Source organism: Trichoderma camerunense (genome assembly GCF_050948025.1).
Source record: "Trichoderma camerunense strain CBS 138272 chromosome Unknown V8C40scaffold_2, whole genome shotgun sequence".
Classification (NCBI taxonomy): Eukaryota; Fungi; Ascomycota; class Sordariomycetes; order Hypocreales; family Hypocreaceae; genus Trichoderma; species Trichoderma camerunense.
In genome coordinates, this window is record NW_028145368.1 from 2,564,610 (window position 1) to 2,578,793 (window position 14,184).

General features: G+C 51.4%; 7 protein-coding genes across 7 annotated transcripts; 3 read left to right on the forward strand and 4 right to left on the reverse strand.

The window, feature by feature from the left end:
• Positions 1 to 554: 554 nt before the first annotated feature.
• Positions 555 to 2,318, reverse strand: V8C40DRAFT_261895 (uncharacterized protein; the record flags this gene model as incomplete). The annotated part of the gene is made up of 1 exon (XM_083219310.1): positions 555 to 2,318. The coding sequence occupies one exon, from the start codon at positions 2,316 to 2,318 to the stop codon at positions 555 to 557; it is 1,764 nt and encodes a 587-aa protein (XP_083078261.1).
• A 1,926-nt stretch (positions 2,319 to 4,244) lies between these two features.
• V8C40DRAFT_233985 (COPI-interacting protein CEX1) lies at positions 4,245 to 7,282 on the forward strand. The gene is made up of 7 exons (XM_083213492.1): positions 4,245 to 4,479; positions 4,540 to 4,677; positions 4,732 to 4,842; positions 4,898 to 5,044; positions 5,101 to 5,474; positions 5,528 to 5,822; positions 5,877 to 7,282. The coding sequence occupies exons 1-7, from the start codon at positions 4,357 to 4,359 to the stop codon at positions 6,993 to 6,995; spliced, it is 2,307 nt and encodes a 768-aa protein (XP_083078262.1). The 5' UTR covers positions 4,245 to 4,356; the 3' UTR covers positions 6,996 to 7,282.
• Positions 7,283 to 7,430: 148 nt separating this feature from the next.
• Positions 7,431 to 7,688, forward strand: V8C40DRAFT_261897 (uncharacterized protein; the record flags this gene model as incomplete). The annotated part of the gene is made up of 2 exons (XM_083219311.1): positions 7,431 to 7,571; positions 7,638 to 7,688. 2 exons carry the CDS (start codon positions 7,431 to 7,433, stop codon positions 7,686 to 7,688), a joined length of 192 nt encoding a protein of 63 aa, XP_083078263.1.
• Positions 7,689 to 7,692: 4 nt separating this feature from the next.
• V8C40DRAFT_103394 (pyridoxal phosphate-dependent transferase) lies at positions 7,693 to 9,548 on the reverse strand. Its single transcript, XM_083210688.1, has 3 exons — positions 8,602 to 9,548; positions 8,414 to 8,535; positions 7,693 to 8,358 (listed from the first exon to the last, which is right to left on the reverse strand). The coding sequence occupies exons 1-3, from the start codon at positions 9,443 to 9,445 to the stop codon at positions 7,810 to 7,812; spliced, it is 1,515 nt and encodes a 504-aa protein (XP_083078264.1). The 5' UTR covers positions 9,446 to 9,548; the 3' UTR covers positions 7,693 to 7,809.
• A 641-nt stretch (positions 9,549 to 10,189) lies between these two features.
• Positions 10,190 to 10,878, reverse strand: V8C40DRAFT_233995 (cytochrome b5-like heme/steroid binding domain-containing protein). The gene is given in 4 exon segments (XM_083213493.1): positions 10,190 to 10,259; positions 10,270 to 10,427; positions 10,544 to 10,771; positions 10,832 to 10,878. The coding sequence occupies 2 exon segments, from the start codon at positions 10,641 to 10,643 to the stop codon at positions 10,270 to 10,272; spliced, it is 258 nt and encodes an 85-aa protein (XP_083078265.1). The 5' UTR covers positions 10,644 to 10,771; positions 10,832 to 10,878; the 3' UTR covers positions 10,190 to 10,259.
• A 201-nt stretch (positions 10,879 to 11,079) lies between these two features.
• Positions 11,080 to 12,636, reverse strand: V8C40DRAFT_233998 (metalloendopeptidase). The gene is made up of 3 exons (XM_083213494.1): positions 11,884 to 12,636; positions 11,371 to 11,813; positions 11,080 to 11,289 (listed from the first exon to the last, which is right to left on the reverse strand). The coding sequence occupies exons 1-3, from the start codon at positions 12,443 to 12,445 to the stop codon at positions 11,143 to 11,145; spliced, it is 1,152 nt and encodes a 383-aa protein (XP_083078266.1). The 5' UTR covers positions 12,446 to 12,636; the 3' UTR covers positions 11,080 to 11,142.
• A 168-nt stretch (positions 12,637 to 12,804) lies between these two features.
• Positions 12,805 to 14,178, forward strand: V8C40DRAFT_234000 (RmlC-like cupin domain-containing protein). Its single transcript, XM_083213495.1, has one exon. The coding sequence runs from the start codon at positions 13,428 to 13,430 to the stop codon at positions 14,082 to 14,084; it is 657 nt and encodes a 218-aa protein (XP_083078267.1). The 5' UTR covers positions 12,805 to 13,427; the 3' UTR covers positions 14,085 to 14,178.
• Positions 14,179 to 14,184: the final 6 nt, after the last annotated feature.

Genomic DNA, 14,184 nt, shown 5'->3' on the forward strand with positions numbered 1-14,184 from the left:
AGGGAGGGTATATAGCACGTAGCCTGCTAATTGATTTCAGTTACTAAAAAGCGGCATCGAATTTGATTTTACAAACAACCTCTTCTATTTTTGCGAGCACCCCCCAAAAGCTATGTACTAATATATGAATGCTGTCATTATTCTTCCTCTCATTGAGCCCACGGCATTTCGCATATAAAGTGTTGAATCAATTCATCTCACGAAGACCGTGGTTTCATCTGCGCCCTTCTAAAAAAACAGAAGGGTAAAAAATCATAACAAACGAAGAAGAAAAAAAATGGAAAAAGAAAAGAAGTCTCCCGTATGCACCCCATCCCATTATAACGTCGTACCTCCGAGACGCCAAACATGGACCCTTGCGACGGTGAAAATCTGCCTCTAAATCGAACCTGTCGTAAAGAATAAATAAATGCCCGAGCGGATATCTGGAGACAAGAGAAGAGAGAAAATAGAAACGATTAAGGAAGAAGAAGAAGAGAAAAAAAAAGAAGAAAAGAAAATAAAAAAGTGAAAGAAAAAGAAGAGAAGCGGAACGCGACGTTTGTAAAGGCTCATCACGTCTGTCGGCTTCGCTGTAATGCCAACTTGGCATCTTCCATGATGCGCTCAGCCTGGCTCCATGCTTCCCGATGTGCATCCCTCGCTGCGCGCTCCCGAAAAACCCTCTTTGCTTGATTTTCTCGATGCCACGCGCATGCCTTGACCCACGCCGGATTTTGCAGCACATCGTCTGGCAGCTCCTCTTCAGGAACATCTCCAAAATCAATGATGCGATCATACGACCAGGGTTGCGGATCTATCCTCGCTGGTTTTTGCGTTGCCGCGTTCCGTTCATCTTCTGCCTTCTCTTTCGCTCGCAACCACCGTCGCCTTTCAATTACCTTGCCGAACCATGCTTTGCGTCCTCGGCGAGCCTGTATCGCAACCGCCTTTTCCTTGTACCACTCCTCGGATCGTTTATATGGGTAATGAATCGCGGGATTAATTGCCAAGTATTGGCCTCGATCCTCAATCGAGGATTGCTGCACTGGAGTTTTTGGTCGAGGAAGAGCCTGTACAGAAACACCTGGTGGCGGACGCAACGTGGATTGGCGATAAATCATGGTATCAAAAGCCTCAGAATCAAAAATATGAGCTTTGGGCACCCTAGGCATCCTAGGCGTCCTGGGCGTTCTGGGCTCTTCTGCCGTTCTAGGCTTTTCTGCCGTTCTAGGCTCCACTGGCGTTATCACCTCTGCCATTATCGTCGCTGCTATATTCTGTGTCGCCACTGTGATAGTATCGTGCTCCACCGGGGCGTCTATTTCGAGCGCAGAAGGGGGTGTAGTAACCACACTTTCTCGCTCATCATTCAATCCATTCGCCTGAGGCTCGGGCTGCTGCAACTGTTGAGATGTAGGCGTTGGATTTTGTTCGCCAACGTCGTCTTGGATGAAAACGGTATGATTTTCTAGCTGCTCGTTGGCTTTGGCCAGAGCTACTTCTATCATAGGCATCAATTTAGTTGGTGCTTGAGCCCTTTTTGAATTCCGTAACTGAGTTGTAGCTTGGTCGTCACTAGCACTGGACCTGCGGCTTTGATTTTTGGAAGAACTGTTTGAAGGAGCTGTTTGATAGCCTTCTCCTGGTTGGCTTGATAATCGCGATTCGCGTTCCCTCTCTGATGCTGGGGGTGTAAAGCTTCCCTCTGGTCTTTGTTTTGTAGAGGGGTCTCTACCTTTGGGTTGAGCATCCGAGCTATCAGCCTTTCGTTTTTTAGGAGATATATGCAAAGGGAGATTTTCCTTGAAAGGTTGGGCAACGTGAATAGTAGATCCCTCGCGCTTGTGTGTCCTGCCTGATTCCGACTTTCTTCGGCTTGGCGCTGGGGCCACAGTAATCGTCGACGGGTCGTCCACCTTCGCATCTTCAACGTGGGTGGATGGTACAGTTGCAGGAGGAGGGTTTTTATGAGTGGCGCTAGGCATGTTGGAAGGTAAAGTGGATGGTTGGGCATGAGTAAAATTCAAATTCGACGCAAATTGGACACCCGCACCAGCATATCCACCAACAGGATCAAGGTTACGCCGAGGAATGGTACTTGGTGGCACATGTCTGCTCTGCGAGAAGTCCTGATTAGGCTGTGGGCGCGTATATGGCGAGCGCCTTTGATCAATGGACGTAAATTCAGGATTCAGAACAAAATAAGGCTCGCGAGGCCGAGGCGGCATGGTCTCCACCGTGATTGTTGAGGCGTTGACCTCTATGACCTCCGCTATTCCCCGTTTTTGCCGTTGCATCGGAGGCTCTCCGAATCCGAATGGCGGATGTTGTGGCATATGATTTGGTTCTTGGTGGTGTTGTGAATGATGTGTGAAAGAAGTTGGCATTGCTTTCTCAGTAAATGAGAAAGTGGAGTCGCTATGCCGCGCAGAATACGCGGACCACTGAGAATTATTCAGCGGGGGACCAGCCGCGGTTCGTCCAGGAGGTCGACGAGTCTTCCTTGGTCTATGTACGGGTCGAATCGCTTCGGAACCAGGAACCCTGGGAGCGAAATGGGGGGCATAGTGATGAGAGCAGAGAGATTCTGCAAATATGGGCTCTTCGCAATCCCAAACGGAGCAACTCCCCCTCAGCCTAAGCGCCTCATCGCGGTTCATATCTGAGGGCCTCACCAGTCATACAGTAATCCAGATGATGTTTCGCCAAGTATCATTGCACGCCCGTCACCGGGGAGGGATCTCGCTCAACGATTGCGCCAAGATGACTGCCCGATGCAGGATGACGAGACTTTGCAGCGTGACCATGCCAAGATTCAAGTGCACAATCTGACAAACAACCCAGCGTGTTGCCCTTGTGTAAAACCATACAGAGAAATAGTCCTTGACTCAAGGTAGGTGTACCAGGCATCAAGGAATATAGAATCTGCTTCTTAGTCAGCGAGGTCCTATCGTCCATTCGGTCTGCACAGTAGAATTGAAAGTTTGGTTCGCTCTTCAATGTCAGATCTTTTCAGTTTATTTTTTGTGACTTCAGGCTAGGAACAGCAACGGTTATGGCCTCGAGTGTCTTCTTGAGAGGGAAACTGCTCGCATGAGCAGCCACTGTGCGTCGCGGCCTTTGGTCTCAGTCCGTGGGGCGAGATGAGAGAGAACAGAGACTCCGTGTGCGACGCGAGTGTTGATAATATGCAGCGCTTGACGCCGTCCGCCAAGGAACAGGGGATCGAATCCCATCCTGAGGACCTGGCGGGAGCTGCTGCTTGACGCGTTACCGTGAACGGGAAGCGTCTGTTCAGACCAAGAAGACACAGGGGGGCCACAACCAGGAGGTTCCATTCGGTCAGACCTTTTACCATTTCGGCATCATCCATTGCGGCGAGGAACCGGGCATATGTAAGGAGAAAACACAAGTGGAAGGCGTTTGTCTCGACAACTTACTTTGTGCCCACCAACGGGAGGTCAACGTCGTGCTCATGGCACAGATATCGAAGAAAGTTCTGGAAGCGGATGGCCTCGGAGAATTCCGACGATGCGAAGCTCGGCTTGACACTCGCGAGGCTGGTGCTGGAAGAGCGCAGGTGCTTGGGCAAAGGCAATAGGATGGCCAAATTCCAGCTTCTCGCTCCCCCGCGGCTGCGCGCGTTGAGGAGAGAAAAAGATTGGGAGCAAGGCTGAGGAAAGGCGTCGATGGTTGGCTCGCGGCGGCTCGTTGGTCGTAGGGGCCCAAGCGCCCTATAACGGCCAGCGCCCTCTGAACTGAACCAAGCTGGGTACGGCACAGTCCAGTACGAGTACGCACGAGTACCTGTACCGGGTCCGCGGAGGGCACTGCAGGAGTACATGTACATCATAGCGCGTGGATGGCTTACCTAAGATTTCATCTCATGGCATGGCTTGGGGGTTCGTCGCTTCGTTAAGGGGTCTAATTGCATTTATTTTGTCTTGTGGCTGAATTCGTGGTGCAGTCAGTTGGACCCTTGGTTTCTGATTTCTGATGCCTCTGCAGCTGTCGACAGGTTTGACTCTGGGTCAGATTTTAGAAAACTGCGTCAGGGGTCTGATGGAAGCGATCCATTTGATCTACAGCGTTCCAAGCGTCTTCTGTACCACTACATGCACTTAGTACCTCTGTTTGTTCGTTCTACAGTTAGCGTGCAGCGGCACGCCATGCCCTGAGAGTGGCCCAATTTAGCGGCGAGTCGCTTAAACGACGCCGTGCAACGGAGGGGCATGGATACATTAGGTAGCCGTGTTTGACACGTGCCAGATGTCTTCAATCTAGCTGCTAGGTTGATGCGCAATCAACGACAGCTCTCTTTATGCTGCCACCTCTCTGCATATCCCTCGACGCCCTTGCTCCGAACAGCTCGACATGGACTTTCTAAAGTCGGCCGTGGCTTCGGCCATGTCCCAGGGGCCCCCATTTCCCTATACTTTTGGCGACAAAGTCGACGTTGACGAATCAATTTGGACGCTGTACAATGGAACAAGGCGGGTAGGCTGGCCTGCTGGTTGCGGATGCTGCGTCGCCTGAACTAATCGTCGCGAGTAATAGGAGGATGGTTCCAACTGCAGCATATTCTCGTTCGATAGCACAGCAAAGAAGAGCCTGCTGCCTCTTGCAAAGAACGCGCTGAGAAAGCTGCGCACGTTGCGGCACCCGGGAGTCATCAAGGTGCTGGACACTGTCGAGGTATGCGATGCGACCACCACGAATGCGCACTGAAGCTGACTGTCGAGCGACCAGACAGACACGTACATCTACATCGCTACCGAGCGCGTCACTCCTCTTCGATGGCACGTTCGAAGGAAGAGCTTGAGTCCCGAGACGATCAAATGGGGTCTATATACCGTCGCTGTAGGAATTGTGCTGGAATCTCATCCGAAAACTCCAAATGCTGATTGTGCTGCAGCAAACACTCAAATTTATCAATGACGATGCAACATCAAAACACGGCAGCCTGAGGGTCGGCTCAATATATACCACAGAAAGTGGCGAGTGGAAGCTGGGAGGTTTCGAGGTTCTAAGTAACGTCAAGGAAAGCGAGTCTACTCTTGATGTAAGTTGTCTATTGTGACAAGGCCGGATATGAAAAATAACTGATTTTGTGTCTAGAGCTTCGGAAGCTTAGTTCCCGACTCTGGTCGGTATGCGCCGCCAGAGGTGGCTCAAGGAGGATGGGCCGCGACAAAGGCACATCCTACCTACGCCGTAGATTCGTTCAATTTTGGAACTCTCATCTTTGAAGTCTTCAATGGCGACTTTCACGGCCCAGATCAAGCTGGCCAAACCAAAAACATACCCCCGTCCATGCAGACAAGCTATAAACGCCTCTGTAACGCCAACCCCAAAGCACGAATTAGTGCCGGCAATTTTCTGGACCTTGGACGCCGATCGGGCGCATTTTTCGATACTCCGTTGATTCACCTAACAGACGGGATAGAGAATCTAGGTGTGAAGAACCCTGATGAGCGCGAGGAGTTTCTCAAGTAAGATATATCCCTTGTATCATGCTTAGTTCTTATCTAACTCGCGATGGCAGTGACTTGGAAAAAGTAACGGATGATTTTCCTGAGGAATTTTTCAAAGCCAAAGTTCTCCCAGAGCTCGTCAAGTCCGTCGAATTTGGCGGTGGCGGTCCCAAAGCGCTCACTGTCGTGCTGAAAATAGCTGCCAAGTTACCCTCTGACGATTTTGAGTTAAAGATTACGCCTTTCATTATTCGGGCCTTTGCGAATCCTGATCGGGCCATTCGGGTGTGCCTGCTGGACAGCCTCCCCCTTATCATTGATCAATTATCACAGAGAGTCGTCAATGACAAGATCTTCCCCCAACTAGTAAGCTGTCTTCCTTTCTTGCTGCTAGTATTGGTGTGCTAATAATAGCATTAGGTTACTGGATTTACAGACGCGACGCCCGTTGTTCGAGAGCAGACATTGAAATCCGTGCTGGTTGTCATTGGCAAGCTGTCAGATCGCACTATTAACGGCGACCTCTTGAAGCAGCTGGCAAAGACGGCAAACGATGAACAGCCTGGCATTCGCACAAACACCACCATCTGTCTCGGCAAAATTGCAAAAAACCTCGGCACATCTTCAAGATCCAAAGTGTTGATAGCTGCTTTTACACGCTCCCTGCGCGACCCCTTTGTGCACGCGAGAAATGCGGCCCTCATGGCACTCGCTGCAACAGCTGAATATTTTAACGAGGATGATAGCGCCAACCGCGTTTTACCAGTCATATGCCCGGCTTTGATTGACAAAGAAAAGGTAATCAGGGACCAAGCCTCGAAAACAATGGACATCTATTTGCAGAAAGTTCGCAAAGCAGCTGCTGCCATGCCTGAAACGGCTCTACCTCCACCCCAATCGGCCGATGCCGCTGCTGCTCAGGGAAACACGGTACAACCAGGCGCATCTTCTGGAAGCAGTTGGGCGGGCTGGGCCATTTCATCATTCACAAACAAGCTTACTGCTGTGGCTGGGGACATGCAAACTGCCAATAGCCCGAGCCCAGGTCCTGTTTCTCCACTACCTGAAACTGAGGTGAAGAAGCCGGCTACAGCATCCGCATCATCTCTTCACCGCCAAGCCGTGACATCCCCTCCCCCAGCATCAGGCCCATCGACACCTAGTGTCGCCAGTGCGATAGCTGGACAGTTTCTGCCCGACGACGATGATGACGCAGGTGACGCTTGGGGTGACATGGGAGATGATGACGCTTTTGAGACGCCTGCTGCAGCTGCCAATGCATCAACAACTGTGTCCGCGACGCCCTTTGGCGAAGATGAGCCCGATTTTGCAGGATGGCTAGCGGCGCAAGCGAAGAAGGGACCGAGCAAGCCATTGCCAAAGGGACTATCAAAGACTACCACGGCCAAGAAGCCTATAACAAAGACAGTGGCGAAGCCCGTGGCAAAACCGGCAGCGAAGCCCGCAGCTGCTAAGAAGATTGATCTGGCACCGAAAGAAGCAGACGACGACGATGATGGGTGGGGAGATGGTTGGTAGTTTGGTGAAGTTGAGGTATTGATTTTCCGTTGTGATGTATAGCCAGGCAATTCTTGTACTTTTCTATTTGGGATGTGTGTGAGATGGCAGTTGTTGTATGTGACAAACGAAGCCGGCGTTGGGATTAGAATTGGATTAAAAGATTATCAATTTCATGTTATCGAAGTTCTATTCTCTTATACTTGTAATATGTTCTCCAATATCTCGGTGGATATTCCGTACTACAGCCAGGCTTTTAGCGCAACGTGCTAGTGGTGGTTGGGCCTATCTGAGCTTATCGATTATCCGAACCAGAAAAAAATTAAAAATTTCCCACCACTTTGTCTTTCCCCACCACGCATCGAATCAACCGACCGACGATTCGCAGCTATACAATACGACAAATCGCGAGTGGACGCTGGGAAATAGGGAAAAGGGAAGAAAACACAGAACAAGATGGCGCAGGGCTCGATCAAAAAGTCCAACAAGGCCGCCGCGCCAAAGGCCGTCCACTCAAAGCGCCAGGCCTCCAAGGTCACCAAACCCAAGAAGAAGGTCAATGCCGACAAGATGCTCAAGAAGTTCACTTCGGGCATGGTAGCCAAGACGGAGGCGCTACTGGGCGAGAGAGCGGGCCATCTCGAGCTGATTGGACCCGGAAAGAAGGGGAGCAAGAAGTTGTCGCAGAAGGGAGGATCAAAGAAGTTTGGCTAAGAAAGAGCTTGGAAAATGGGGGAATGGGCGCTGGGTGGTATTGGAGGAGAGAGATTGGGACCAAGGCGACATATTCGGACTGCGAGCGATATTGATTTTTTACCAACTATTTTTTTTTCCTTTACGACGATAAACATTTCTCGATATCAAACTCTCTTCCCTTGGCAACATCATTCAGAATCGTTGTCACCACTTTGAAATCTCGCTCGACATCGACCTTCCAATTCGACACCGCTACCCTCACAGCCTTTTCGCCTTTCCAGCTGGTCCCGCTCACGTATAGCTGCCTCGTCGCGTTAATCTTCGCCACCAATTCATCGTTTAGCTTTTTATCCTTCGCCCTGAACAGAATAATTATGAAAATTTCTTCAATATCGCCGCTCTCATCAGGCAGCAAATCATAATACGGCGATTCTCGCAGGAAGACGGCCAGTTTGCGGGACAGCTGAGCCATGTTGTGGAACAGGTTAGCGAAGCCGGGGCGTCCTTCGCTGAGGAGCACGGCGTAGGCGGGCAGTGCGCGGAAACGCCTCGAATTCTCGAGGCCTATGTTTAGAGGAGACGAGATGCTGGCAGCTGGACCCGAGGAGAGATATGCGGCGTTTGGGTTGACGAATACGGATTCCAGGATGGATGAGGTACGGGTGAAGAACATGCCGCAGTCGTACGGCTGAAGTTGTTAGCGGATTGGAGAGAGATGGGAGAAGCAAAGAAATTTCACATACAACGTTGAGCATTTTGTGGCCGTCGATTGTGATGCTGTCGGCCAGGTCGATGCCTTTGACGCGATTGCGAAGCAGCCGGTACTCATCTCGATCATCCAGAGCACTACAGAAGATTCCGAACGCTATACGGCTAGAATTAATAAAACGCCTTCAAAATCTGGGTTTCGGCATATGTGGTTCAAACATACCTCCATCTGCATGGATCCAAGCATCATGACGATCGGCTAGTTGCCTCAACCTCTTCCACTCATCAACATCATCAAGAGCATAACCTCCAGTGTTCACTTCTCCCATGCTAACGGCAATGATGCTTGCTGTTCCGGGGCGACTCAATTCTCTCTCTACGGCGTCGAGATCCAGCTTCCACGGCTGGGCTGCGCTTCGAGGAAGCTCTTTTACGGATGCTCTCCCCAGCCCAACCACGCTTGCTGCCTTGGAGAGCGAGCTGTGGCCTCCGCTGGTGAGGATCTGGATTTCAGAGACTCCCGCTTTAACACAAGCGCCCAACAGGCCGAGCTCGCCTACCGACGCGCCCTTCTTCTGAAGAACAGCTTCACGCCCGCACGCCAACCCTAGGACGTTGCTACCAGTCGCTCCTGTGGTGAACGTGCGGCCCTTCCACTCTGATTCCAAGCGCAACAGGCCTATCAACATCTGCAGAGCGGCGTTTTCGACGAATGTTGACACGGACTGCTCCGGGAGATGGACCTGCACGTTCTGGTCCATATGGGAGACGACATTGTCTGCCCATTCGGCTAGCGGAAGGACACCGCCAGTGACAAAGCCGAAATAGCGGCTCGACTGTGACTGGCCGCATAGCGCAGGTACAATATGTTCTGTAATATGCCGCGCGACATCGACAGCAGGCTGGCCGGAAAGGAAACCTGGGTCGGAAGGATGGGGGAGGATTGCTGAGGCAGCGTGAATGAGTTCGAGAGGCGGGAGTGTCTGGCTCTTGGGGAGAGATGACGGGGGGAGATCTCGCTGCTGAAGACGGACGGCCTGAGCGTCAATGTCGAAAAGGTCAGACATGGTGACGATTCGGGGGCGTGTAAGTGAGGAACTGTATGAGAGTTGAAATGAGCAAGATGCCAATTGCCCCGCCGATGTAGGCAAATTGGGCGTATAACTAGCAATTGTAATAGAGAAGGCGAGCTAGAAGACGGAACAGAAACAATAGAGAAGCATCAATGGCATTTATATGATATATCTAGCCTAACGATTGGTAAAAACAATGGTCATGATTCTCCACACATGTGCCTTAGACCCGTAGGTTGGGGATCGCAAAGTCTTTCTCTCGCGGTTTTGCTCGCAAAGTTGCACCCAGCACGATGGCCCAAAGCGGTATAAGGCGAGAACGTCAGCGTGCGCCTTCTAGCACCAAAAAGCCCCAATCCAATGGCAATATCCCATTGATCCATTAGTCACGGACTTGTTCGTAGTAAATGGTGGCCGCGTTTGCTGCTGTTTTTGTTAGTACCTGTGTTGTTTCTGTGTCTTACACGTGATTGCTGCCGGCCGTCAGAATTTCGGCACCGGCTCGGGAATCACGCAGCGGCGGCCAAGATGCCGCATCTGCCGCTTCACCGTCAAGTCCGTTGGAGGAGTTCTCGGCCCGGTATATGAGCAGCGGCAGCACCACATTTAGAATTCACAGGGCGATAAGGAAAAAAGGGAGTAAAATCGGGATAAACCCCAGGTTTCGCATTCAGACAGACACCAAAGGCTGTGTATCCAAACTGTCTACCATTTCACAAGACAAAAAAACGCCTAAGGAAAAAGCAATTCCTCCACCTTAATACAATGAAATCATAAGAAATCGACAACATATTTCTTTGCTTTGTTTATGTTTTTTTTTACAGCTTCGCAGCCTCCTGGACGCTGCCAATCTTGTATTTGCCGCCGTACTTTTCCAGCACGCTCTCGTTGTGGTACTTCCAGAACGCCTTGGTCGCGTTCTTGCCCGCGAAACGCTTGAGGATCTTTGCGCCGCCGGGGTGCTCGTCGAGGAACTCTAGAAGGAGAATTTCGCGTTAGCTTTCTGACTTTTATTTCTGCTTTCCGCTTCTGGCTTCAAAGCGTCTGCTTCGATCGGTCGAAGAAGAAGAAGAAGGGGAAGGAAGAGCGCACTGGTGACGTCGTAGACGTTGTTCTCGACAATGAGCCAGTAGCCCTTCTCGTCGTTGTTGTGCGAGCCGACCTCGGCGGTGGTGAAGGACTTGTCGGCCATTTTTCTGTATAGCTTGCTGGTTTATTTCTTTGGATGCGCAGAAGAAGACGCTTTGCAAATGTATGTTCTTATGGCTCGAAAATTACGTAGAAATGGAAGAGATGGAGCAGGTAAGAAAGTGGAATGACGGAAGAAGGAATCAGCAATTCGAGCTCGTAGAAAAGGGACAATCACGGCAAAAAGTTACCTCGGCACGGCCTGCTGAGAGGCAAAGAGGGTCCGCTATGCCAGCTTGGTTCAGTGCCCAGTCCGGGGGAAATACAGCGGGGGATTACAGGGGAGTTTATGGGGGGTTACTAGTGGTCTACGGGTGGTCTGACGAATCAGGAGACGCGGATTGCAAAGGTCTCGTGAGCCGACTTGGTGGTGGTGACGCTTTATGTACAGACAACGAGTAAGATTGATAGCCAAAACTCAAGAATAATCGTATTAGTGATACATTGTATTGATTCGGGTCTATTACATCAACATCTACATGTATATTCTAGTATACATGGCACTAGAGCTCAATCACCACCGGCCGTCTCTTCCGCAATGCTTCTCTGAATCGGTCCGCAAACGCAGATGTCGCTTTACAGTCGCTATTCATCCTCTTCTTCATCGCTTCCGGCAGCCACTCCTCAATCTTGGCGATCCTGTGCTCGTTCTGTTCAGATAGTCTATGTATTAGCTCAGCTGCTCACTGTAACTGTAAAAAAGATGCCAATTCACACGTGAAATAACGTACCGATGGATGCGTGCTAAGCATCTCGGGAACCTCGTGTCCGCCCAGCCGCTGAATCGTCTCCATCCTCTGCCAAAACCCAACAGCCTGGCGCGGATCGTAGCAAGCCTCGGCCATCATCATCAGCCCAATGTAGTCTGCCTCGCTCTCCTGCTTGCGGCCCATAGGGAGGTAGAATAGCAGGTCTTGTAGATAGTAGCCCCCAATGACGTTCCACAGGCCAAACAGCGCAAGGCCCGGAAGAGCACCAGCGAGGAAGAAGAGACTGCCGGCCGTGAGATTGCCGACCCAGGCGGCGGAGAGGCGCTCTGCGGCGTGGGAAGCCGTGTTGTGTGCGATTTCGTGGCCCAGCACCGCGGCGAGAGCATCCTCGCTGCGGCACACGTTGAGGATGCCGCTGTGGACGAAAACTTTGCCGCCAGGGATGACAAAGGCATTCGCAGTCCCTGGAGAGTGTAGGCATTAGCATCGTGAAGCACCAAGATATGGGTATGAGGCATAAGAGAAAATCCTTACGGCTGTCTGCTATCACCCGAACCTCCCACTTCAGATCATCCATGCCACTGACGGGAATCAACCGCTTCATAACTCTCTGAACTATCATCGTCCGCGGATCCCAATCAGACAAGAAATGCCCGCCCTGCTCCTCCACCTGCCGCACAATCGCATCGGCCGCCCTCGAATACGCCTGCGCCACCAGCGCATCCGACAGGAAGTTGAAGCGCCTGCGTCCCGTCACGGGCACCGTCTGCGAGTTGTACAGGTAAAACGTCACCGCGGCCACGACCGAGACAACAACAAGCGCGCGCGAGTTGCGGCCGGTGCCCGCGCTGGTGAATTTGCCTGCCAGAGCATTGGGCACAAGCGGCTTTGCGTTGCGCAGGCGCTCGTGGGCATCGTCGTGAATCGATCGGCTGGACAAACTCCCGAAGCTCGTCCTCATCCGCAGCCCGGAGCCAGACCAACAGACGGCAGCATCTCGTCGAGCAATTGGCCGCAGCAGCACTGCGGCTCTGCGAGGAGCCGGAGCCGATAAGCGCACGAGGCCGCTTCCCCGGAGCAGATGGCGGGGGATCATCTCGCGGAGGGGAAAATGATTGCGGACCGAGGTTTCTGTCTTTTGTCTTTTTCGTTTTGTCAATTCCCCGGCGTGCTCGCGCTGCTCTGCTTTCCCCCCAGCCGGTGCCTCTTTGCGGAAAAGCGGCGTCGCCGGGGGTTTGTTGGTTAGTCGTACAAAGACGAGATGAAGAAGAGGAAGAAGTTTAATGGTGGGATGTTTTCCGTAGAGCGGCTGCAACTACGTCAGTTCCGATAACAGGCACCTGTTGATGGCGTGTTAGTGCAGCCCAGCGTACAACCACACGGCCCACAGATCAGCCATCCTCTCCGTGGTAATTCTCCGATGCTCTCGCTGTCCTCCTATCGATCATCAGAATTCATATGCTTGATTTTATCCCTGGTCAAGGGATTACAAAAAAAGAAGAGAGAATCGAGAAGTGACCAGCATACAGATCATGTACAGAAATAGACAATCCGCACATGCCCACCACACTAAACTCATCTGGAACGGTCGTCGTATTCTCCTCATATACTCCGTAGACGCATGCCACATGTTTACATGGAGTTTGCAGTCCCTATTTTCCCCCTTTCTTTCTTTCTTCTTTCTTTCTTTTTGGGCAACCCGCTTGCTTGCGTTTCATCCTCTTGTTCATCTTGCTACCGCTCACAAATCACCAGCTAAGCGGAGACTTAACAAGGGCTTATGTAGGATTGGGCCGTGTCCGGGAATTACCTGTTAGGTACTAAGGCAGTAAGAGATGATGCAATCACAAAGCAAAAACCTTTGGATATCAACGGGGTAGTAAGGCATCAACATCAATCATTGTCTCACAAATTATATGTAATCCGTAGCTCTAAGCCCCTCTCATCCTTCAACTTACCATCATCTTTAATCTCTTCATACATACTGGAGCCCACAAGCCCTGCCAATTCTAACTAAACTAAACCCTCACTCCCCGCTTCAGAACTACCGGCGACTTTACAACCAACAAATCTTCACCATGAGTGCCTCACAGCAGCACGGAGAGGAGTCCAAAACCCTCGCCTCAATCGTCCCAACATTCGCCCCTTCCGAATCTTCCGAATCCGCTGCCGTCAAATCAATCATCAGCTCCCTCTCTCTCATCGAACACGTCGAAGGAGGCTATTTCGCAGTCACAGACGTCAGCAACACCAAGATCCCTTCTCCGTACCCGGCCACGCCCCTCTCACAGCGCACCATCGACCTCGTCAATGGCCTCCCCGAAGATTTTGACTACGCGCTCCGTCGTCTTTCGACTACAATCTTTTACTATCTGACGCCCAACCGGCCTCAAGGCTCATTCCACCGGAACCGAAGCCGCATCATTCATAGTCTCCACCGGGGCCGTGGCCGCTACGTTCTTATCCATCCAGATGGCCGTATTGAATCCTTTGTTGTTGGTCCCAACATTGAGCGAGGCGAGAAGCTACAGTGGGTGGTAGAGGGTGGCGTGTTCAAGGCAAGCTTCCTCCTCCCTGACAATGATGGTCAGTCTGGTAGTGATGGCCTGCTCATCTCGGAAACGGTTGTGCCTGGTTTCGAGTACGCTGATCACGAGTTTCTGTCTCACGAACGGTTGGTGGAAGTTCTTCCAGAAGCCAAGGCCAAGGCGCTGGAGTGGCTTGTGAAGCACTGATATCATTTTTGACATTGTGGGAAGCTCTAGTCTTGTCTCTAGGTGACATGTAGAATCAATTGACTTTCCAATTTTTGAATAATGGAAATTTCAGGACTTA